This window comes from Epinephelus lanceolatus, chromosome 9, assembly GCF_041903045.1.
Source record: "Epinephelus lanceolatus isolate andai-2023 chromosome 9, ASM4190304v1, whole genome shotgun sequence".
Classification (NCBI taxonomy): Eukaryota; Metazoa; Chordata; class Actinopteri; order Perciformes; family Serranidae; genus Epinephelus; species Epinephelus lanceolatus.
Genome location: NC_135742.1, coordinates 37,473,272 through 37,500,066, shown reverse-complemented (window position 1 = coordinate 37,500,066; position 26,795 = coordinate 37,473,272). Strand labels below are relative to the sequence as shown.

At 42.8% G+C, this 26,795-nt stretch overlaps 1 protein-coding gene across 4 annotated transcripts in view; it reads right to left on the bottom strand.

Annotated features, from left to right (window-relative positions):
* The window catches only part of cux2b (cut-like homeobox 2b), a 96,007-nt gene extending 70,722 nt beyond the window's left edge, over positions 1–25,285 (bottom strand). For 2 of the 4 annotated variants that reach the window (XM_078170935.1, XM_033620034.2), the window contains exon 1: positions 24,885–25,285. In XM_078170935.1, the coding sequence (XP_078027061.1) occupies positions 24,885–24,947 (63 nt within the window). In that variant the 5' untranslated portion in view covers positions 24,948–25,285. Of the gene's footprint in view, positions 1–4,664; positions 4,743–24,122; positions 24,695–24,884 lie in introns of those variants that run through there. The other 2 variants (XM_078170937.1, XM_078170936.1) reach the window with 2 other exon arrangements.
* Between the last annotated feature and the right edge of the window lie 1,510 nt (positions 25,286–26,795).

The window sequence follows — 26,795 nt, the reverse complement described above, 5'->3', positions numbered from 1 at the left end:
TTTGTAAGGTAGGCAGAAGAAGAAGAAGAAGAAGAAGAAGAAGAAGAAGAAGGACAGCCAATCGGCCTATCCACTGCTGCACACAGCCTCATGAACCTTCCTTAACCTCAGGGCAATCACATGACCTGAGGCAAAGCATTACACACATTAAAAAGACATGAACTTCAGAGCACTGGAGCTTCAAGCACGCAATCAATGGGGCCACAGGTGCAAACATTTTCTGCACTGCCAGTGGAATGCCCGTGTTTTTTTTCCCTCCCAGGATTACAGTGGAACCTGTTTTTGCACTGTGTTCATGTTAATGTCAGCAATAATAAAGACCTGCAGCACAAGAAACAATAAAAAAGGAGCACGAGCAGGAGACAGAGTTTGGAGGTGGGCTGGAAACAGTGTGGGGAGTCAGGAGAGAGGGCAGGATGTGAGGAGTCTGTCAACTTCTCCCTGTCTGCTCCCGTGTTCGCTCGCTTCAGACTGAGGGGAGCAAATGGGCCTAATTCACACTGGCTTGTGTGTGAGTGTCTCTGCTGTCTAGCAGCGTGAGCGGGAATTAGATCTATGGTTTGTAGCCTTCATCCCTTCCCAGACAGACTTGTTCCGGCTCAGAGGCGCTGCCTAATCCGCACCTCTCTCCCGCTTGCACTCCCGGAAAATGACTTCACACAGCTGCCTCAAACGCCCAACGCAGCAATTCTCGTCTGACTGAACTCCCCCCTACTCAAAAAAAAAAAAAAGCCTCAGCAGACCTCCCATAGCTCATTTAACATACCAATTCCTCCCCAAAGCCCTCCCTGCCCCCTCCTAAGAGATGAAAACAACAAGGAAAACAACTACAGCCCCACTTGATAATTTAAGGGCCCTTTTCTCCAGAGAGCTGTCAAAATCAGCAGTACAGTGGGAGGAATTCAAAGACAGAGGAGGTAGCCTGGTTGTGTAGTGGTGAGTGGTTGGTTTCAGATACTAATGTGTCTCTAACTATTACGAACCAGGTAGGACATTTATGAAGGTGCACAGGTATTCACATCACCCTTAGGGCCCTGACGCATCAAGCCAGTGGTCAGCCGTCAGTCAATGTTGGGCCGCTGGTGACCCTAGTTTCTGTGGCATGTCCTGCACACTTGGTACAATTTGGCCCTTTTTGGCTGTTTTTCAGCCAATTCAGCAAGTTGAATTGGCACAGGAGACATCAGAGCCCGTCTGTGAATGAAATCATTCGAATTGCCAGTTCAGCTCAGTGCACGAGAAGAGAAACGGAAGTGAGGAAAGTAAACAAACAACTACAGTCAAGAGAGTGAGATTTTCTCTAATTTGTTACATGAGGTAAGATTACTTTTTTAGCCATTGAGCTCTTTAGCAGAAACAATTTGTGATAGTTTGTGTTATTATTTGCTGGCGCACAGTAAGTACCATTTGTTCTTTCAACATCGTGTTGTGTTGATAATGTGCTAACTAGCTAACTAGGGTCTTGAATCCGTGCTGTTGGTCTTCAAGTTTCCTGTTTTTAAATGACAAACACAGACTACCCCCTTCAGCTGGTATGGAGAATTACTCCATCTCACCCAGGCACAGAAAATACATGCTAGCTTGGTGCCTCTACAGTGTGTTCAAGTGCAAGATCTTGACCAAGACAGGCATTGTGAGACGATGCAACAGCCATTGTTCATCGCCACTAGTTCTGCGATGTTGGTTTGGTGTGTCTGAGCCTTCACAGTGTCATCTGGTCCCTCCAGCACTTCCCTGATCCTCTCACTTGTATCCATCTACCCACCAAGGGGATGAGAGGTATCGATAAGAGTATCAATAAAAACATTACGATATGAGTACATATACAGTTACCCTAAAAGTGATACAGATACCAAAAGAATACTTTAGTACCCTTTTTCAACTTAATTCAATACCCATCATGTGAATGGAAGCATTCAGTTAAGTAAAATGCTACCAGACATCACAAGCATGTAGTACAGCCATACATTTGAACGTTTTGGTAGCATCTTGGCATGCTGAACTGCCAACACCGTCAAATGCACCATACTCGACTTCACCTCACCAGACTGTGTGGGTTGTAGCTACTACGGTAGTTGGCCAATCACACATCACATCAGGTCAAAGAACGCTTGCATTGATTGGCTGTGAGCGAAACCACACAAATAGGTTTTTTTCTAAATGTGGATACAAAAAGGATCGTATGCAGGTATTACTTCACTGGAGAAGTTTCGATACTACTTGGTGCTGGGTTATGTGTCGATACCTTGAAGGTACCGATACACGGCCCTAACGAGAATTAAATAAAGTCATTTCACAGTGAGGACTCTGGGAACACAAAGCCAAGTTAGTTCTCACAGAAAAATCCAGATCTTGGCCAGGTGGTTTCCTCTAGTTGTTGTGAAGGACACAATCATAGAAGATAGATCAGGTTGCCAGAAGGCAGCTCCCAGACACAGTGGCCTATTCGGGCAGGGTCACTCAGACAAACACTCCAGCCTTGAGGGCAGGAAACCAGGAGAGGTCCTTCTCCTAAACCTAAAGCGTACCTAATGGCTTTCATGTGTTTCATGAATACCCCACCTACCAAACTGTGCCATGAAGCCCAGCACTTCTTCACCTACTTTTGTCTTCTCTCAGAGTTACTCTGAAGTAAGAAAGCGATTTCCAGATCTTCAAGTGCCATTTTGAATCTCCAGGGAAAGCGGTGAAGTGTCCAGTATTTCAAGAGGGAAAAACCTGTAAAAGTAAAAGGGGCAAACATTGTCTTCCATGTGCTCAAATTGAAGCATTTATAAGCAGTCAACTGATGCTGTGAGAAATGCAGTGTAGTTCTCAAGAACTCCTTAGGCAGCAGTGAGAAACAAGTGATATTACAAGAAAAGGAGAATGATTAAAGCCTAATATGGCATAGTAGAGAGGGGAGAGAGAGGTGATTTATCCCTTCACGGCCTTTTGACACTAAATTAAACTGTTGAGTCCATTCCCCCGTGCCAGCTAGTTATCTTTCCAGGCTAATTTAACACTATAATTTACATTCCATATAAAATACATCCTGATGTGGTGCTGTCAAGGCCGTACATCATTTGCAGAGAGTGCTCCAGTTTCAGTGAAAAGGACAGAATTAGATCATATTCATGATGCAATTAAACACTTCAGTGGGAATCGATGTAAAACCGATGAGCCCTGAAAACAATGCATATGGCTGAGAACATTAGAACACATTACCTACCCTTGGATCCCTCGCTCCACAGACGCAATTTAAAATCCTCCACCACTCCACTCTCCGTCTCTCCAGATTCATAACGCACAGCGATAATAAATGAATTTTTCACAAAATTATTCAACTACTAAATTGCCCATGGTAACTGAGTATCAGATGAAAGTGATGTGAATTATTAAGTAGGGAAACTGTTTGTTCTCACCATGGGTGTAATAATGGGCCAAATGAGGAAGAGAAGGGGCGCAAGAGGGGCAGGTTACAGTAAAGGGAGATCTCATAATAAACATCAGTGTTGATGTAAAAAATGGGAAAACTCTGTCTGCCGCCTGGGCCTCCAGCTGGGTTGATGGTATCGACCAATTTCCCTTGGGCGGTAGTGTGGGTTTTCTTATGGATACAGAGAGGAGAACATTACGAGGCGCTGCTGCATATTCTCATGTAAAACTGGCAACAGGCCCTCTGGAGCTGGCAAACCACTGCAACAGCCAGCCAATGTTACACCATCTCACCACATTTTACATAATCAGACAGACAGCGCAGCAGACCACACACTCACACCGCTCCACTCCAGATCACATCAACTACCTGTCACACTCCTCTCCACAGCCATCAGACTCACTTTGATTGGCTTAGAGCCACATATTCACAAAAACTGAAAGACCGATCTCAAAGCAAACCACAAAAATACATTTTTCAGCCTAATTTAAAGTCTTATTCCCATTAGTCACCATTTGGCTTTCCCTTTTTTTTTTTAATTGTCAAGGACCAAACTTGTTGATCGTAAGAAAAGTAGACAATGTAATGAAATTCAGAATTTAAGAGCCATACAGGGGGCAGAGGTGCAGCAATTTGTAACCATTTCTGACAGGATGAGTTGGCCTCTCCAACTGAAACAGTAATTATGCTTAATGGTCCTTTAATCTGTCCATCAGGCGGGAGGTGAGGAGCCGGGTCAGCCTAAAGTGCTCCAAGCGTCACAGCGTGTCAGGGTACAGTCAGAGGGGTGAAGTGCTCCACGAGGAGTGCCGGGACCGCTCGCTTCAGCGCACAACATCAGCAGGCTGCAGGACACAGGCCTCCCTCCAGCACACACATTAGACAACACATCATAAAACCTACCAACCAAACCCTGCATGAAAATCCTCAAATACAACTGGACAACAGAGCAACAGAGAAACAGGCTCCATAGTTTAGCAAATGAGTGAGGAAAAATGTTTTATCTAATGTGACAAAAATCCTGATCATCCTGGATAAGATGGCTGCGGTTGAACTTGTGAACTTGTGGTGAGAATTTTGAACTATCATGTCCAGCTGGTACCCTGGCACTCCGCCATAACCAGTCATCTGTAACTCTGAAAGGGTTTCTTTGAAATTTCCGAGAATCAGAAGCAATGAAGGTGGTTTTGGGGCTTCGGCTAATTCCAGTTCACATTAGAAATCCCAGGTCATATCACGTACATACCTCGACAGTCACGCATGTCTGAGCGCCCCATACACGACAAAGCCAGGGCGGAGAGAGCATTCCAAGCAGAGAGATGGCACTAGGTCAATCCCAACAGTAATAGCAGAGACACAGGGCCCATACCAAAACAAGGGTGAACAAATAGTACCTTTGTACCCAGAGTCATTTGTACCCAACTCAGGCGCCTGGCTATCTCAGAGCCCATGGCAGATAGAGCTCCTAGTCCCAGCTATGCATCTGCACTTGTGCTGTATTTGTTATCTTGGACAAGCATTCTCCCTCACCGTTTCACTGGCCAAATAGAGAAGGGGGAGAAAACGAATCACTCCTAGACCCACTCCTGTTGTTCCCTCAGCTGTCAACACTTCTCACAGACTTCACCCCCGCCTAGCCACATCGATACAGAGAAGTGACTGCCGTTTGCTTTATGATTGCCTTGTTTTATTCTCTCGGCCGAGCTTTTTCTCAGCCCTCACAGCTCTAATCAGACCGCCTTGCCTGGACAACAGAGCCATTGTCTCTTTAAGTGAAAGAGGCAGTGGATCAGTGAATCCCTTTCCATTTTCCCGCTTTATTAGCCCAGCGGCACACTACTGTTTGTACTAGTGGGTATTCTGTGTTTGCTGAGAACAATTACAGTATGACAAATGATCCGTCAGTGCCATCTATCAGGCCGGAGCTGACAGGAATCCTATAGACAGGGCAGCCATTCGTCCCCCGCTCCCCATCTCTGGGGTCCCATGCTTTAGTATCCATGACAACGTGCAAGCCACTTGCCACGCTTGCCACTTCACAGTGAGAGATGAGCGCCCGTGAGTGGCTTTGAAAATTAGCCTTTGACACCCCGTGTTCCACTGCGCTCCCACCCTCCTAGCCTACAGTCCAGCCCCTTTGGGGGGCCTTCGAACAGTCCCAGCCCTTTTTCACATTCAGGCTTGCACAAACACAAAGGCACACATACAGCAAGGCACTACCATAAACATACCTCTCTAGGTCTCACGGTGTCAATTTTATTGTGCCTGAGCTATACGATTCTCAACATTAACCTCACAGCTACATTACCTATCCAGCAATGGAAAAGAAAGAGAAGCACCAACACAGCCAACATCCATAAAATAGGGTGAAAATAAAATGGGTGAAATAGAAAGAGAAAGGCTGAGAAGTGCCTGAATGCACATGAGCTGCCAGAACATTATCAGACAGAGTCAAATGTCTGACCCCTCCTTCTCACATTTCAGCAATGACTTTGTGGAAAAATTATGTCTCTCAAAAACTGAAAAATAATCCATTAAATGCTGAAAGGTATAAGAACGTTTTTGTTTTTGAGTCAAGTAGCAGCAGTTCACTGTGCCTCACCTTTTGTCTTAACAGTTCAGAAAAGTTGGGTTACTTTAAGGGTAACTAACCAAAATCAAATCAATACCACTGTGCACTGATTAGCGTTAAATCAACTGGTGCCAAATTTTGGTACCAAAGAGTGCACAAGGATGGGAACGCTGGGTTCAGAAAGAACGCATTAGCACCAAAAGGTGCCCTGAAGCTGGGCACAAAGCTCCATCAGTTTCCTGGTGAGCCAGAACTATCACTGAAGCGCCAATAGTTTTGGTCTTTCTGGTATATTTTCTTTGCCGTTTTATTTTAAAATTGCCTAGTATAGCTGCTGTTTGTAATGGTGTTTTTTTTTTTTAGTTCCGTACGTACTGTACATACTTATAAGTTGTGTCTAAACAAAAACAAGAGAGACGAGCAGATGTGCACGCGCACACACACAAGCAGGCAAACAGACACTTAGCCCTATGTGTGATTAGAAAACAGCAGAAGAACAGAATCGCTTGTTGACTGCTGCTTGTCATTTCAGAGAGAGTAAAGTACCAAAAAATAGTACCACTGGGTACCAGTTCTTTTGGTACTAGTACCAGTATCAATTCAAATGTGAATGGTCCCCAACCCTAGAAGTGATTTAAATGTAATTGCAGAGAGGAACTGCCCATAAATTTGTTTTTTAAATTTTTGTGATTAAAACTGGAAAATACATTTATTGCAATATATTCATGAATATAAGGAGGTCAGCATGCGTAAAACACTCCAATACAAAAGCAAAAACACTTGCAAACCTCATAAATCACAAATAAAGTGTTAGAGAGGTTGTGGGCAAAGCTACAATTCCCATTTGACTCGCAGACACACCTCTTTGGGGTTATGTTTATGCCATAAACTACACTTGGCAGCTGAGGATCATATTACTACCGTGAAAGAAACAAACAAAGCTGTGCAAACGTGGTGCACTGTCAGAAGCAACGGTTTTACGGCTTGTGATTAATCATATTTGGAGAAACATTAAAGGGAAGGGAGGAAACTGGCTCCAGCACTAGGAGGTAAGGGTGTCAACTGATATAACCCACCACTGACATCAAGCAGAGCCAGCTAGCTCATTGATGTGGCAGCGTCTCATTTTCACCAGTTTGGAAGCAGACAGTTTTGCAGCGCCTTGCGGTTCTTAATTATCTTCCGACTTTGTCTAATTCAATCAACACAACTCAGATCTGGCTGCGAAATGGCACTCACATCCCCTCAAGCTCAGCAAGTCAAAAAACACTGAATAAGTGGAACAGTCAAACTGACAAAATGGCATAGCGCATGAGAAATAACTACTATTTTATCTCCCGGGCTGAGACCTCATCCGCAGAGGAGGGGATGAGGGGAGGCTGAGAGAGCAACCAATCAGCTTTTTGTTTTAAGTTACAAGGCTGCGTTCAGGGGGGACACAGGAGTCAAGTGCTTTGATGACGCTGCAGATGCTGCCTTGCTGAGCGGTGTGAGGTCACTCTGTTAGCCGAGACTCTTTTGGTCCCTTGCTCAGATGCTTCCTGGCGAACCTAATATCCTGTTAACACAATGGCATCTAAGTACGATGTCAGATGTCAGGATGGTACACTATTTCACACAACTTCCTAGCGACTATACATTTTTAATAGAATACAAATCAAACATGCCAGCGACTGTGTGGGCACATACACACACTCCCACACACAGAGAATTTAAAGGTCATTAGGGATTAAATTGTTTGCCAATTTGCAGTCTAAAAAGTGAGTGACATAATGAGAGGAGGTGGGATGGCAGAGCCCATCCTCCCAAAAATCCTTTTCCACACCACCGCCATTCCCACCCATTCACCTCCCATCTAATTCCGAGGGCCACAGCATTATTAGATTCTGACATTATTAGCTGAAATAGCAGAGAGGCCCTGCTGTCATTATAAAGCCTTTACTTTCGCGCTGACTGCCAAATCTGTTTTGCACTAGCTACAGACTGCCAAACCCAACAATGGCAGATTAGTGAAGCCCTTCTCCTGTTGCAGCAGAGGTTAATATAAAGTGACAGGGCTAAGTCCGCTCCGATTAACTATGCTGAGAGATATTACGGCAGTTTGTTACATCAGATCGTTATTGGATTAAACAGCATGCACAACAATGAAAGTTTAATTTTAATTTTCGGCAGGAATATAAAACAGGCCCTGAGAGCGCTCCTGTCAGAACAAAGGCAGTAGTATAATACCTTCTTGTTTTTGCTTGCCCCTTTGCCATTGCTGGAGTGGCAGACCTAAGAAAAAAATGATGGTAAGTGAGGATGTCAATCTTTAGATTTTTTTCTCCCTGAAGTTAATACATTATTTATAAAGCAACACAATTCAACTGCACTTAACAAGCCGGGATTTGGTAAATTAATGGGGATATACTGTAGTTGGCATCAAAAATTACAAGGGCGATTTTATTCCGCCCCCTCCCCCACTGTTTATTGGTTTGGTCATCTACTGCTGTGCTTCATGCAGCGAGAGCCCAGTTGGCCAGTGCATTGTTAGCTCTGCAAGAGGTCACTGCACCTGACCAATAAGCTGTTATTAATCCTTACAGAGTCATCCATTAGCCCATCCAATTTTTATGACCCTCTTCTTTATGAGATGAGCTATCAGCTGTCCATATCTGGCAGAAATATGGACTTCCTCATCTGGGCTCCAACACTCCCATCTTCCCAGAAGGTGTTGGCGTGCTGGGCCAGGTGGAGTGAACCTGAAGCCCAGCCAGGGGAGTGAAGCGGGGGAGGGAGCTGAATCTGCCAGTCTCCTGGGGTATTCCCTACTGTCCCGTTACCTCCGATAAATCTCAGTGCTTTACGATTAGGTACATAAAATGAGTCATAGATCTGGACGGTAAATAAGAGCTTGTCAGTGGGGCTGACGCCAGGCACAGCTCCTCCTCCACCTCCTCCTCTGCCAGATAGTCCCTCTGTACCCCGGCCATCAGACTGCTGCTATTGAGCTGGGGCTAAAAAGGCTCCAATAAATAAGCCTGATATTTCCCTCAGGACGTCTACGGTGCCACCCTGAAGCATGCTTGCATACACTGAACAAACAAAAAAACGTCCGGCATCAGAAACAGGCCTGTCTGGATACCAACAATGTTTTATTTCTTGTTTTTCGAATCATCTTCAAAACTGTATCGCGCTCTTTGTTTCTAATTACTTCTCTCAAATAGAAAAGCCAGGAAGTCAATGGATCAATCCATTTCAAGTATATTCAAACTGTATGCTGGACTCCAAGACACTGATGTCTTTTAATGGACCTTCAATCCATACTTGCAATTAAGCATGCAAAATCTCCCATTAAGTAACTCCACTTACAGTGTATTTACTCTGGTGCTGTTTGGGTGTTTTTCAGAGCGCGTCTTCCGTGAGGATGAGAGAGCAGCGGCAAGATGACCTGAGGGAGGACTGATGGTCTCTTATGCACTAACACAATGATGGACACTTCCTCTGCAGCGCCAGCTAATCATTGTTGCCGATTCGTTTACACTGGTCCAAAATGACTCCCTGAATGACCGCCTTTGCATATTAAACAGACAAACAGACAATAGGGACACACTGTTGGAGGACATGAGGGCAGCGAAACACCAGCAGTGTCATGATAGTCTGAGGAGTAGACTCATAATACTGTATGTGCAAGTGGGAATCCACCGGCTGATTGATAGCATATTAAACAGAATTGTGTTACTGCCTATCCGCTGCACATTTTGACAAGGCACCTGCAAAAACTGTTTTCAACATACATCAGCACCTATTCAGCATAACTGCATATAAAGTGCACTGCATCTCTCTGTACCAGAAAAAAAGGAGGCTATCAGGAGAAAGAGGTCTGGGGAGGGAAGCAGAGAGAGTGCATGGCTACAGGCATGCAATCAGCTAAGAATTCAAAATCTCGCCCAGTTTATACAATTCTATAATCAGAGAGCAAAGAAGGAAACAACGCCATTGGCACAGCAGCAAAGAGATTCAAAACATTTTCATTAGTGAGCGAAAAAATAAGTACTCCTTAGTGAAAGCATTGCTTCTTTTTGCATAAGTTTGATGTTTAAGACGGAAGATTAGATAGAGGACAGGGGGGGTTTTATGTCAAGTCTGAACTCTGCAAAAAGCCTCTCTGACTAGTTACACCATTTGATTTATCTTGTTATTTTTCCAAGTTAAATTATCCATTGTCAGTCAGAAACTGGAGCACCAAAACTATGAAGCAAAAGTAAAGCTGCAATAAATAATTTATTTATTACATTTGTGACAATGTAAAGCAAAAATGTATACTTTCAATTACAATGTTTGTGCTGATTTTCTTCTTACTGAAAATATGATCATTGTCAATCATGAGTTTTTAGACTCTTTTTTTCCCCAAACGCTATACTACATATACTAACTAAGGTTAAAGGGATAGTTTGAATTTTCTAAGTGGGGTTGTGTGGGGTACTGATCCATAGTCAATGTATTACACAAAGTAGATGGCAGTTGGCATACCCCCAGTTTGGAGGTGCAAGCTGGAGTCTGCTAGATGCTAAGCAATGTACTGATGATAGGAGTCGGCATAAAAACATATTTTATCCACCTAAAGAAAGTCCCACCTAAAGAAGTCAATATCATTTTACATGTATGCTATATTAAGATTATTTTCAGCGCTTTACCTTTCTGTGAGACAGCCCGTTCCGACTGGGAAGCTGTAAACGGCTTCAGTTCCCCATCTATGCTCTCATCAAAGCCACCAGACTCCACTGACAGAAACAATCATTTTAGCTCACTGAACATGGGAACCTCTGGTCTACCGCTACCTCAATCAGTTAGTTAATTTCTGTTATTATGTGACTTAAGTGAATCTGAACTAATCCTTTTAAATGCGAAAGTTATGCAATAACACAAACAAATTAACTGATCACGGCATTGGTAAACCAGCAGCTCCTGTGTTCCCTGTGGCCCTTTGCTGCATGTCACTCCCTCTCTCTCTCCCCCCTTCACGCTTGTCTGTCCTATACATTAAAGGCTTAAAAGCCCCCCAAAATATCTTTAAAATATGTTTTGTTGCTGAGCCCCATCCACAGCAGTACATTACTTGACCTCCATGTCTGACTGTAGCCTGCTTCTCCAAACTGGTGACGTGCTGACTGACATCTGTATAATACATCTTTTCCACCAAAACTAGCACATGCACAGGTTTTTAGAAACACAAGTAAACCCATGTTTAAAAAAATAAGAAAAAAACATGTCAGTGATTTTTTTATGGTGGTTACTTGTTTTTACATATCTCTTACTTACTGAGCCTCTTTTTCAAACTCGGTGCTGACAAATTTGAGACGATGTTTGAGCGCTGCTTGGGTGGAAACGGACAGTATTTTGTGGTGGTGCGTCATTGCATCTCACCAGTGTTCACCCGTGTGCTGTGTTCCCATCAATGTCAATCAGAGCAGGAGGAGATAAAAACCTGTGACAACTGCAGAGTCACTTGACCCAGGTGTGAATGCCCAATAAAACCTTTCCCATTGCATTAAAAAGCCAGATGTTAACGGCTGTTAGCGGGTATTTTGTGTAGTGGGAAAGGGGCTTAATATACTGTGGATGGATAAGTACACCATGCAACCCCACTTCAAAAAATCTGAACTATCCCTTTAAGGAATATCTATCAGTCTACCCAAGACAGCATAGGGGTGAACTTAAAGCAAAAACAAGGAAAAGCAATTACACTGGTATTAAACAACATTATACTAATGCGTAATTATGCCTATGTGTCAATATGCCACTCTGTTTGTATGCCATGATGCCAACATGTCATTATATGTCACACTTATGCCATCTTGTTAAAATGCAAACATATCATTATATCTCAGGGTCAAAATGTCATTTATTCATGCCAGTGTCATTCACCTGTTTGTTATTATGTCAATATGCTAATGTGTCATTCAATATGTCATCATGTCATACACTACAGTCAATATGTCAGTTATGGTAGTGTATGGAAGCAGGATAATATTGCCCCCTTTTCTGATGGGATTTTATAGTGTCCTGTGTTGATACTGTGACATGGCATTTATTTAAGTGTATAGACATAGTATAGTGTCTATAGGACAAAATATCAAACAACAAACAATCACAAACTGCAACGCCAGCATTAATATATATCCTGATGTCAGTGTTTAGTCTATGATATGCAGTTATGTACTGTAAATGGGATATGCTCTTCCTGACTACAGTCTACGGTCTTAATACCCTTGCAGCTGGAACCTTCTGTTTATCTAATTTCAATTTTTCCATCACTGCCTCAGTGTCCTTCTGATGTATTGATCTGTGTCATCCACCCAGTCCTTTATCTTTCATGACTATGAAGTGCTCTGGAACTTGTTTTGAGAAAAAAAAAAAAGCTAAATACGTCCAATATTATAATAATGTTATAGCTATTATCAGGCCTTCATGCACAACTGTTTTGTTTTGCTTTAGTGTTGCTTTGCTCAGTCATCTTCCTCCTCAAAGGGTCTGTATGTTGTATACCATATGACCCACAGCATCAAATCTTTCCGGACAGGTTTCAGATTTTGCCAACATTTTGTCCATACAAATGGTACACATGACCAGATTAAACACAGTAACAAACACTTAACATTTGGCAAGTAACTTCTAAACTGCTCACCATACAAATGTTTTAACTAGATTTTCAGTCACAGAGCCAAATCATTTTGCATAGTGACAACAGTTCTGGCAATTTCTATTCCCTGAAAAACTATTTTTACGGTCGCCCTCCTAAACCATTGATGCATGCATCATCTTTATGCTCCTTTGACTCAGCGTTATTGAAAGCGTTTGGGGACTACCTACCATTTGACTTCTTGTGCTGTCAACTAAGCAGTTTAAACAGTGGCACGTTTTATGTGAACTGCTTTTTAATATCTGCATTATTTCAATTTGGTACAGTCGTGAAGTTAATAAGATTAGTAGAATGGTAGAGCAAAACACTATTGTCTCTCCTTAGTTTTCTGTTTGGGTCATTAAAGATTCAGTCATTTTTGGTGACAGTTTATGAGCTGTGACATTGTCACAGACACAGCAGGCCGATGTCTGGCACTGTAAAGCTCAGCTAATTGTCATTTTTAGTGGCTTTTTTTCCCCCTGGAATCTTTTCTAGATTATTTTTGGGTTGTTGGTGACATGATAATATTTTCTAGCAATAGCATGGAGCAAGAGGTATGCATATTTGCACTTTTGAGTATGCTCATGTTTGTTATATTATTGATTGATCTTTCTGTTTTGGATATATTGATTTAACCCCATCAGGAAAGAGCAGTATTGATTTTACACCATATTGCACCATTTGACCTTGTTTACTGAATTTTTCTGTTTTAAAAGAACACTGTGAAACAAGTCTGTTTTTTATGTATACTTTGTTTGCCTGTACAGTAGTGCAAAACCAATAATTTTACTTTTACTGTTGTATAAGATTGAGGCTTTCCATTTTCTATTTGTAGATAGAAAAGTGGGATGCGACATTAACAACCCATAAAATGCATGTGACATTTTAAATGATAAAGTGGTCTGCCATGTTGTCCCATACTAACAGGACAGTATTTATATTTCACACAAAGTTCTTCACTCTGATCAGTGCATACCAAAGGCTCCTTGAAATGATCGCACAAATAATGTTTGGGGGTTGGGTGTTTAAGAACCAGATGTGCAAAAATGAGGAGCACTCAGAAGAAGGATTATCTCCTCATAATTCTGCCTACGTATCGAGTCATAACTAGACGTCGTCAGCAGTTGCGGAGAGGTTCTGAACATTAAGTTTATGGGCTCCTCATTATTTAACATGTTAGGGTCTCCCCACAGCCCAGTGAAATTTTGATGGCAGTATTACAGCTAGTTTGTTGGCTCTTCACTCCTACTCACTACTTATGCAGATGCAAAGAGAAGTCTCTTTGGACGGACCCACATTCGCACAGGAAAAGACATTAGACTAATCCACCTTTCTGCTCTGATGTGAATAAATATTCACCGCTCATCTTCCAAAGGGCATGATCAGAGAGTGTTGGATTTGCTGCAGCCTTGGTGGTGTTGTTGCAGACATGCATGATGAGGCCAGACCCCTGCCTGGACAGGCCAGGGACTGCAGTGGTGCAGTGATCTGAGCTAGCCATTTCCTGCCTCTCCATCTGCATACAGTAAAAAACAAACATTCCTGTAAATAAAGACGGCTGTCCAGCAACTGTCTTCCCAGCGACAATGGTATTGACCGTAGTCAGATGCTCCGCTGATTAAAAATTGATCCATTTTGAAAAATCTAATCAACTGAATAGGATTCTTTCATACGTGGGGTGGGGTTGGGTGCGTTTGTTGGGGGTGGAGGGGGTTGAGCAGCTGCTGACACAGAGAGGCAGACCTGTTATTAACCCCTGCACCTCCATGCGGCCCCCTGCACCCTTCTCCCCAGTTCACATCCCCCTGCGCCCCGGGACTAGACACGGCCCAGACGGTCTGAATTATTCAGCAGTCTGAGAGAGGCTCCGGCCACTTGGCCTATTAATGCCTGCCAGTAGAGGCTAGTGGCTCTAATGGCCAGTCCAGAGGAGCCCCAGTTCCCAGTGGACGGGAGGAGGGCTGCTAACGCTAGGCTGCAGGGGATGTGAGAGCGAATTCATCAGGGGCTGAGGTCGCGGCAGGTTAATGATGCCGCACGTCTAGACGAACGCTGGACTCACACCCTGCCCAAAAGGCAGTGGGGGGATGGTGTTGGGATGCAATAATATTTTTGCCTTTGAAGGAGCCCTGCAATATTAAATCTTGGGGCTTATTTATAAAAGAGCAGCAATGTTGACTTTGACCATGATCCACAATTGACCTGAGGTTCCCCCCTTAAAAATAACAGAACAATGAATATCTCCAAACCCAGCGATATGACCAGACCTCATGTTATATTCTGGTAGTCCACCTATTATTTAGGGCTTCATGAAAAGGAAATGCAGTAAGTAACATTTATCAGAAATGGATAAAATGCTCAGACGTAGCTGAACAACATTCATGATAGAGAGATTAAAAGATTGTCTACACAACCCAACTCTGATTACTCACAACCCCTTAACATCATTGCACAAACAATCCCAACAGCTGGAGAGGGCCCTCAACTCCAGCACAAAGTCACTCAGTAATCAGGGCATCTCCCCCAGAGAGAAAGGGGATGAAGCTCAGGGTGCGACTCTCATTTGGGAGCTGCTTGGGTTGCCATGTGGTCTATCACCTTGGTGATCATGTGCATCCACTCAGTGTCTCTGAGGGTGTAAACACAATAGTAGACACAGGCACAAGAGGAAATGACCTCTGAGGTGCAGCACAGATGATCCAGTCAACAATGGCAGAATGCATGATCTGTGTGCCATCTACCTGGAGGATTTCTAATAGAGAGAGCTCTCAGACAAAAAGTAATCATTGTAGCACCAGAACACTCAGTCATCATTCATTGTGAGGGACAAATGCATTATAAAGTCCAGGCAGAGAGGCAGAGGAAGGTATTCTTATTATCATCCGCTGGAGATTTATGCACTTGAAGGTTGAGTTCTTTGAGTGAGTGGGCTCGATAAGTCTGATGAAGCGGAATGACTTTAGCCTTCAGTGGGTGCTATCTGCGCTGGACTGCACCGCCGCAATGCACACTCTTCCCTTATCCAGGATCTGATGCCAAGCACATTTACTGTTGAGGTCAACGTCGCTGCCATGATTGAACCAAACCAAGGGCATCCCATGGAAGGCTACAGAAGGGACACAGACACACCCTGCGCCCATTTACACAAAAGTAATTTCCCCCAGCTCCTCTCGCTCAAGGTGACCAAGCACATCATTCAGAGATCCACGAGAAATGATCCTGATGGCCCCATCGCAGCAGACATTCTCCCACATTCAAAACAAGCTGGCGAAAGCATGCAGAGAGAGGAGCGCCTTCAAAAAAATACAAGACATCAATTCAGACATCCAAGCAGAAATGTAGAAAATGTATGGGCCGAGCAGAGAGCCACATCCAAAGCAAATTATTTTGCTTGGCTACAGCTAAAAATCATATGCTTGCTTATCATAAAGAAACACTGTATCACAGTCTAAATATTGGTCCTGCATTAATAGTCAAACAGATCATTTCCATACAGCATCAAGCTGAGATGAAATATTGTGAGTATAAACGTCCCTTTGAGGCCTGCACAGATCTCAAGTGCTCAGGAGAGCCCAGAAGACTGTCCACTTCACATGCATGTCCCCCGGTTTGTCATACAATTTGACCCCCCCCCCCCTCCACCTCTACCACATTTCTGTTCCTCAGGCATACTCTTCCTCCTCTTGCATACAGCAGAAGCCTGGAGCAATGTTTAGCTAAACCTGCTGGCCTACGTAGGCAGAGAGAGTCCCCAGAGGGCTGAACAATCAGACAATTTCAAGATCATGAAGCATTAAACCAATCCCGGCAGGGTACACTAATTAAACAGCCGAGCCCGGCACAGCCAACCAATCCCCACAGAGCAATTAAATCCATCCCCTCTAAAACACTGTGGAACCTGTCTGGGGAAAACTGCCGAGGAGTGAGAGAGAGAGGAGAGAAAGTGGGAGAGATGGAGAGGGGAGGGAAGGAAAATATCATAAAATTCTTCTGGAAAAAAAAAATAGAGAAAAACTATAGGGGGAATGCAGCAGGAGGCTAACAAGGGAAATTGAAAAAGGAGTGACTCAATTCAGTTCTTTGTTCTTTTCTCCCTTTTTTGCATTAAGATTCAAAATGTCTGCCTTTTTCACTCAGTTGGGGGGAGGAGGGGTGAGTCTGTGACCACATTTAAATGCAAAAATAGTGACCCTGTTGCGATCAAAAGTTGCATATTTAATTAAGATTACAAGGTCTGGAAAGCACTCGTGAGACTGAACGGAAAGACAGAATAGCCTCAAGGCCTATATTACACACCGGCAGAGCTGCTAACACAGTTGCAAACCCTGATCAATACCCCAATGCCCTCCACTACGAAAGTAAATGAACAGGTGACAATGGAGGCATGACATCACTGGGCTTTTCAGGGAACAACAAAACCAGATACACTGAGAGGCAGGAGGCAGTGCGGGATGTAGACTGATGTGGGGATGATACTGTACCTCCTACACACCAGCAATTAGACCATGTGTTAACATATATAATTGCTGACATTAATTATGGATAATAAATAAATAGGGTGATACTTTTCCCAAAATCTTATGGTTAGGTAGGCAAATTCTCCTGTTATGATATTTCCCTGGAGAGGCTCCGACAAAGTGCAAGTGTATTTTGGTGGTGTTGAAGAGGAGCCGAGAACGCCAAGGGGGTATGTTTCGAGCAGAAGCGACTGCAAACCGGAGGTGTGGACAGGGAGATAGACTTGCTCTTTTCTCCCCCGACTGAGGTGGTGTATAAATCACAGAGCCCAGCTTCATGTCTCCACTTCCTGTTCCTCTCCATTAAAAATGATAAACTGTACCTCTTGAAGCCACTCGCTCGCTTTAGGGTCCCAGTCTGCACCTTCCTGGTGAAGAAGCGAGAGTGCGCGGCTCAGATTTATTCTATCCCCTCCCATTGTTGGGGATGAATAAGAGAGTAATTAACTGTGTGGGGGTAGCAGCTGCACAAAGACAAGACCCGGCTAACACAACAAGCCTGATCCATCTGCTTTTGCTATAACACACCTTTTGTATTATTTTGATAAATAAGAGCACATCTGCTTAGTAATAACAAATGCTGGTTTAATACTCAAAAGACCACCAAGAGGCCGTCTTTCCCAGGTCTTCTCTCTTCCCACTTAAATGAGGACAAATGGGCCTTACAAATGGGTGGCATGCACAAGACTACTATTCCTCCAGTCTGGTAAACACACTCTGAGCAGTGGCACATAATGAGAGCGGCTGAGATCCCCAAAGACAACCTGGAGAAGGTAAGTGAGGCATTGATCTCATGAGCATGCTGGGCCCAGGAGCACCCTTCACACGATGCTAACCCACTCTACATGACAACCGACGTCAGAACACACACTGTACAAAAGCCTGGCACTTGCACATTTGGAGAAAAAAAAAATCAAGGCATTTTTCCTTTTGGTTATGCAGGACGAAATGGACAATAGAGGAATGATATACAGCAAGTGAAACCCTGCCAAATACAGCTGAGGGATGCTAGGTAGAGAGATGGAGAGACAGAGAGAGAGAGACAGAGATGGAGGGCAGAAGGATTCATCGTAAGCCCAGTAAAATGAACAAGAAAGGACTGGTGCTCAATATGTCTGCAGTGGCGTCAGGCAGTCAAAACAAATAAAGCCAAGGCCGCGGTGGAGAAGCGCAGCTCAATATGAACTTGCTGGGCATGGGACTGGCTGTCAGCAGGGAGAGAGGACACAGCTTTATACCCATGCCGATGAGCCATTACCTCTCCCCTCCTGATGCTTCCGCCCGGCTCACTGTGAGGGAGGAAGAGGCTGCCCTACCGCCATGGAGCCGTCCTCCAGCAGACTAATGTGTCCCTGAAGTTTTGTTAAAGCTGGTTATTTACTCCTGCAAAGCAATTGCTCCAGCCTAGGGGCAGCAGAACGGAGAACACACTGCTATGAAAAATCTGGCGTCTCTTGCTATGAAGAACTGTCTAATACCAAGGGGGCGTTCCTGCTGAAACATTGGGGGTACTGCTTTTTTGGCACAATGCTTAAGAGAAGACATTAAAACAGCAAGCCTCCGAAACCAGAAATATTCAGGCAGGTAGCCAAAGGAGAAGAAATGTGAATAAAATTCTTAGCGCTCATTAGCCACAACAATTAGTGATTAATACTATGAAATCATATGCTCACATGATGTCAATAACTTCCTTAAAAGGGACACTTCACCCAAATTACAAAAAAACATTTTCTAACTTACCTCTTATGGTGTCTAGTCATGGACGTTTGTTCAGGTTTTCAGATACCAATCTCTGAGATTTCAGCTCGACCCGGATAAAATTGATGTGAATAGACTTGTGTTTGAGGTGCTCATGGCATTGAAAACAATTAATAGCAGCATTCCAGAATAATTATGTCCCTGTTTCTCTGTAAAATTGTCAGGACATGCTGTCAACAGTTTTTGTAGAGACTATTTCTTTGGTAAAAACTAGCTCTAATGAAAACCATTTCTGTGGATTCTAGCGCTGATCCATTACCATCATTCATATCACGGTCCAGCATTGCCTTCTCCTTCAACGCAGACATTTCAGTCACTGAGAGGCTCGTGAAATTTGTTACGGGAAGAAAAGTTAAAAGTCCATCTGGCGGTAGGCAACATTCTTAGTGACCAATAAGGTATAGAAAAAAAATAAGGCAGGTGCAAGGTAACAAAATACAAAATAACACAATTTACTCCTATCAAAGCTCTCTTCCATTACAATCAATGTAAAACATTTGATAAAGATGGCATAGGTTTTCTTTTTTGCTCACCTGCTGTCAGCAGCAGTGTGCTCCGTGCTGCCACTTGTGGTCAAAAGCTATATTACCACAGCACTATTAAATACAATGGTATTTATTTATTTATTTATTTATTTATTTATTTATTTTGCTTTAGACCCACCTAATGCCATCATTGAGTATGTTTACATGTGCAAAGTATTTCATTTTTGCCCATATTCTGAGAAAGACAAGGCTAATGAAAATTAATATTCCATTAATATTCCCATTTAAATGCAGTGGTGCATACTGTGATTAACGTGCCCTAACATGTCTTTTATCATGTGAAAATATGGAAAACTGCTGTCGTCTTAAAAAGGTCAGTGTTGTGATATTGGCGTAAATCCAAAAACATATTGACATCTAAGTCTTTCATCATTTTTAAAACTCAGTGTGTTTCTTCTTCTGACTAAAATATGGGCTTTTCTTTTGGGCATGCATCTGTACCCCCACATTGCTAACTGTTGTGTACAGCATATCCATGACAACGCACAGAGCTGACCGTAAACAAGCAAGATGCTGTGTGTCACAAACTGCAGTAAAAACCCCAGGGAGACACATATTCCAAACAGGCTGTATACATGATAAAAGAATGCTCCTAAAACCCGAATAAAACTGGCATATCACACGTCTTAATGCTACATTCGGAAAAAGGCCTAATTCTAAAAATCCAAACAGAATTTGCTGTTTCCATGACCCGTATCAAATTCCGAACAATAGTGGAATATTAGTGTGCATGAATATGTAGTCACTGTTATGGACCACAAAAGATTGCCTGTTTTTTTAACATTCTTCCCGTAACAAACATCTGGGAATGTCTGATATTTTGCGAGACAGTGGTGCAGAACAGTGACACGTAACATCATGGTGTCTTCAAAGACACTTGCTGCCACTATAATTTTTTTAAAGCAGTGAACAACGAAAAGGAAATTACATTCACTGCCATTGCATCGGGGTGGAGGCAGAGATCTCAGAGACGTATATGTCAAAACCTGGGAGAAAAAACAAAGCTAAATGGCTAAAGTAATAGTGAGAAAATAAGTTTTTTCTTTAGCTTGCCTGAACCAACCCTTTAATGTTAAAGCTTTTAGGATATTTCAAGCATACAATTGCTGATATAGACAGTAACATCATCACACCCAGGCTTATCAAACAGCAGCACATACAGCAGTCTGCAAACAGGAGCACAAGCAAGGCAAAATGATTGGATAGGTATGGAAATCTACTTGAAGGAAGGTCAAAGTGATTAAGCTGACATTAATGACAGGCCTAGTCTTCCTGTGAGAATGCTCACCGTAGCTGTCTCTAAACCCATTTGTCATTCCGCTTCCAACGCTGAAGCATCTGCTTTGAAGTCTCTACCACTAATGCTACACAGAGAGGTTAAACAGCTTAATGCTGAAGTCTGTTTCACTCCTCTCGCTCTCTAATGTTCCCCGCGTTTTATGTACCAGGGTTATGGCTCCTGGATTTCACATCTCAATTTGCCCCAGATAGTCCTGTAAAAGCTCCTCTCTTTCTTATTTGCTTTGTTGTCACTGTCAAAGGAAGAGAGGGGCAACCCGAAGGATACGGGACCGTGACAGACATGCCCCACCCATCGATTCACAGAAGTGGTAATAATGAAAGCATGTTAAGAAATGTTTATATGGGAGGCATGCACGACTCAAACCGCTGCTGATTATGATGATGGGGCAGCTTTTACATTCAAACACAGCACTTAATCTGCTGAAGATTTGAAAGCCCTGACAACAAAAGGCAAGTCTTGAAAAATGAGATAATGAGCACATATAGCACCCACCGTGGAGGTCAACTTTAAAGCCTTTTCTATCTATCGCAGCATATGAATGGAATGATACAGTCATTATGATAAATAATACAAGATCTGAGGCGCTCTGGACTTACTTATTCTCCACTACAATGAGATTATACTGATGCATGTGACATTAACAATATCAGCAAACAAATATATGAAAGCATGAATGAAATGGAGACAGAGACCGATTTTCACAGCCAATTTGAGATTGCAGGGTTGCTGTTTGTGTGTGTATGTGTGTGTGGGGGAGCTACTGGCAAACAGCGCACAGAGCAGGCTGGCAGCGGAGGCAGCCAGGCTCACAGGCTGCAAAGCAATTTCACTGTTTGGCAATACTGTTGTCTCTGTGTGCGGATTAGAGCTGACACCAGAGCAACTGAGTCATGCTAAATGTAGTACAATCACAAGCTTTTGTTCCTGATCTAAAACCCCACTGCCTCTTAGATTCATGGAAGAGAGAATGGAAACAAGGCTAAGAAATAGTAACAAATAAGCAGAGCATTATTTCGCCATATGAGCGCAGCATTGCGACACTGCTAAAAACAACAGAGGGATAAAAGTAACTGGTAGTAAAGGCATGGAGCCAAAGTTTTTTAAAGTGAAATCAAATACAAGTCTTTTTTTGGTCTGCTTTGATATCCGTGTAAATCCTTTTTTTCAGAGTGCTTAAAGGGCAAATAAAAGGTAATAATATGTGTAACAAATTCATGATTAACAGCACATTTCAGCTGATAGGATAGGATACTGCATTTCCACCTGCTTTGACCACACATTCTCATCACCTGGCTCTGCAAAGACTTTCTACAGGCCCAACTCTCTCTCTCCAGGTACCGTATTGGCCCAGAGTTGTTTTTGGGCCTGGCAGGACCTGGCAGGACAGACCCTGACCCGTCCTTTTCATGCTCGCCCACGGAAATGCCATCTGGCTGGTGTGAATGATTACCACAGCAACGGCCGGGTGACCTGCAGCCAGCAGGAACCAAGGTCACTCCACCTCAGCGCTTCGCACTTTCCCTGCCCTCTTTTCATCAGCCTGCAGGTGAATTATTCATCCTGTACAACTCGGAGGCACAAATCTACTGCACAAACACTAAAAAACTGCACACTCAGTTTACTCATATAATAACTTGTAATGAGACAATAAATGTTCCGGTGTGAGCTGCTAAAATAAATAGCTTGTAGATGATATAGCAAGAATGCTGTTCTATGTGGGCTTAGATGGGGAAACAGCTGTCATGATTTTACACGGTCAGAACTGGTCCCAACCATGACTGAATGAGAAATAAGTGAATTAATTGATTTCTGACATGTAGCTGAGGATGTCACATTTAAGCTACAGGCATGTTTGCAACTGGAGTCTTGTGAGAATATTTAGCAGAGCTTATGACAATAAGATACTGTGATCAGATCCATGCTAGTCTTGAGGAATATTAAATGTTTCAGTGTTAAAGACACTAAATTTCAGCAGAAAATGAAACAACCACTTCCATCACATCACATAACACATCTTGCCACATGATCATTACCAACAACAAAACTTTGTTTGATTGACAAACCGCTTGTAGAGCATCAAAAAAAGGGCACTTTTTCAAACTCTACAGACACTGAAGACAAAGTCAATGTGCGCTATTCATAGTTGCTATAATTCAAGCCAATTTGCATCTTTATGTGCATTTTAGCATATTTCATTTTTCAGACAGACTGTGTGGACGAATGTGTGTATTTCTGCAAGAGTGTATTTTTTACAATATAGCCTGATTGCACTATTACACAGTTTTATGTGTAGTTCGCAATATATCCTGGACTACACAGATGTGTAACTGAAAAGCCAAAACCCAGGGATCCTACACCTAAATTCATTTCATCCACCTTCCACCTTTTCCTCATTGGTGGAATTATTTAGCCATTTTTATAAAGTGACAATAATCCATCTGCAGTAGATTTAGGCACTATTTCACAGCTAGTGGTATCAAAGTTAATTTACAGATAGGGTCATTCAAGGGAACACAAGCATGAATTAACACTTTTCTGCAGGTATCATGAATTTTCCCTCATATAAATGGCTGTATGCCTTACGATGGTCACAGACTGGAGGCTACCCTTTTTTATTATATACCACTACATCACCGCTCATGACACTAGGTAATGGCTTGGGCATCCTTAAGGGGCAGTTCAGATTTAGCTCCTAGGCTACTCAGTCACATTTAATGAAAAACCTTGAATGTATACATCTATCATAAATGCTCCACGGTCCTCTGGAGCCGGGGTGCATGAGGATGAGAGCCTGCAGAGAGGACGCTACATGAAGCCGCAACAACAATAGCTCCCTCGCCCCTCCGGATCCCAGCCTGGATGAGAGAGAGGTCCAGCGGCTGGGAGCTGGAATAACACTCGACCAACACAAGACAACCGAGAGCCACCAGATCTGATTTCTCCTCCTCGGTAGGCTTTTCCGAGGGACACGGACTGCCATGCTCCTGTCATTTCTCATGTTACAGAACATCAGTCAAACGGCACAGACGCTGCCCTTGCGCCGGCCGAGGCTGATTTACAAACATTAGCGGGGAATACAATTACACAGCCCCCCCGGCCGAGCAGCCCTATGCGGCTTCAGGAGAGAGGAGAGGAGGGGGGGTGGAGGAGTGGACACTGAAAACAGCGTTTAGCTTTCCCAACCTTATTCCAACGTTTGCTTTCAGAAATACAGCCGTATAGTCTGTGAGCATTGTGCTTTATAAATTCAACTTTGAGCTCAGTGGGTGAAGCTATAGGCTGCGGAGCTGACATGCTATTTAATATAGGTACATGTTACGGCTGTGATACAAACAAACTGCTCACCTGCCACATTCTCCACGCTATTAATTAAAGACATGTTTGTGCCAGCGACATGAGAGTCCAGCGCTTCGTCGTTTAAACACTTAAAAAGCTCGTCTTTTAGGGCAACTTACTGGCTGTATGTTGCTCTGTCAGTGGCGACTAACGTGTCTAAATGTACAGTCGACACCAATGGAAAATATGTTTTTCACTAAATGTCCGAACAGTACGTGTAATGACCACAAAATAAACTTTCCCAATCACAAATAAAACTTCCCGACATGCAAATTCTTCACGATACAAAAATGTAAAATTACAATAATTGTACTATAGCCTACTGAAAGATGCAGCAGCAACGCGACGGCCGTCGACACAAACCGCATAAAACATTAAGCTGGGTGAAAAAGTTACAGCCTACGTCCAAGAACAGAGATTCAGGGGCGCATTAAAAGTTTCCGTACATGTAAGTACGCCGGTGCTTGTCGCGGACAATAAAGAGTAAAAAAGCTAAAAAAGCTAATGCATGTAAACACCAGTGCTGTCCGCGGTGCTGATCCCAGATCGGTGTGGCTAACACAGAGGCTGTGCTGCTCCACGGTCGCTCCACCGCGGATCAATGATTGAACTGAACAAAGGCAGAAGAGAGATCAATTTCTAATAACTATCAATGCAAACACCGCTAGCTTTCGCCTTACATTCACCCAAAACGACACAACACACACCAGAGTACAGTAACAAGACATACCGCTGGAAAAATAAGCCGAGAAAGGTGAGAATAGCACTAACCTGAAGCCGCCGTAGATCAAATTTCTTCCAATATTGAAACATCGATCCTACATCGGCGGCCATCTTGGGGGATATTGAGGAGATTTTTTTCAGCGGCTGCAATAAATATGTGGGCTGGATTCCCCCTCGTTAAACAACGTTTACGATCACCGGTCCCACTTTTAGAAAAAATAACGAACTGACTTAACACGAGACTCCACCGATATGTTTGACAAGTCTACCAACATGTTTTTGTGGCGGTGAGAAGCGAAAAAGTAGACGATATTTTTGGCGAAGTGCCCGGGTCTTTGAAAAGTAAAGAGCAAGTGTGTCCGTGCCTCCGTCCCCAACATTAACTGGACAATTGCACTTGATTTTGCTTTGGCAAAGTTATCAATACTGACGTAAAGCACGGGGTTGATCAATACCGTCTGGAAAAGGGAAGGAGATGATGTGTAGATTAGTGGAGTTCAGGGAATTTAGCCAAGCCTACTTTTTTTTTTTTTTTTTTTTTTTTTACAGTGTTTATTACAGGAGCATACGGGACAGTAGTCTGCAATTAGAGGCAGTGTTGGAAATTAAAATAGGCTGTATTATCGACATATGTAGTCTAACTATTATTAGAATGCCACTTAACATTAGTCCACATGTCGTTTTGTCACTGTGACCACATATACAGATTATGTCCACATTTTAAAGGGAAGATAAGATAAGTTAAGATCTTTTAATAATATTTTTGGCAAGTGCTAAGCATAAATTCAAATTATCAGAGTAGCCTTTATTCTTTTTACATTATTTTCAAGACCACATTTACTATACCTAGACTTTATTACCTGGGATAATAGCTAAAGTTTAAGCCCCCACTTTTTAATACTGAACATTTCATATGTATATATGTTTGTTTGTTTTTTTACTGTATTTGGATTATTGTGAATGCCTTTGCATCCATAAATAGTCAAAGTCTATGACTCTACTGGTCATGTTGTTTAATTGTGCACTTAAATGAATAGGAAAGCATAAGAATTTATATGCATGCATGCAATTTAAGACCATAAAACATATGCTTTAGGATTACAACAATATAATAGTCTCTATAAAAGTGAATGGCAGCAATATTCTAAGCAGATGTAAAGTGGTACATGTTTTACTTAGTCTAACTTATTAAAACATTAGTGTGCTCTTTGTCTACTTAAAATAACTCATTCCTCTGGTCAGGAAGCACAAATGGGCTGCTGTAGTGCTCCAGCACTGGTGCCAGGTGCTCCCCCTGCTGACACCACAGTGTTAGAAACAAGGTTATGTGCAGATGAGCATTGTGTGATTTCCTCCATTAATTACACCATTATCACTGAGTGAAGGTGTCCGTCAAAACCAGCTGTGAAGTCCACGTTCCACCTCCTGGTCACTGTGCACCAGCCTCAAAGTGCACCTTGCTTCTAGCCAATATGAAAATCAGGTAGAAAATAATATCCTCATGGGTCATATTTTTAGCACTGCAGGGGACAATGACATATTCCTCTGCCATAGACAAACACCTAAGGGGAAGGAAGGGGAAGATTATTAAAAGTTTTGCTTATTGCATTTTATTTGTGGCTCTAGGGGGAGGCTAAAATGCAGGATTCAAATATAACTAGGAAGATAATTATAAATAGGAAAACCAGAATTCACAACTGAGCTATAGAGAACAGCTTCTAATTTTTACAACTCATGAAGTATAAACAAAAATATTAGTAAATTTAAAAAATAGAAAGTCTGCCCTTATTTGTATCTTTGGTTTCTTGACTTAGTTTTGAAACATCCATCATCCGAAATTAAGTTTTTGTGCTGATTAACAGGAGTAGACGCATAGTGCATCTTTGACCTTGTGTCCGTGTTCAATAGTGCATCCTGCTCAGACCGAAAAACTCTCTTTTACCAGCAGATCAAGCAAAG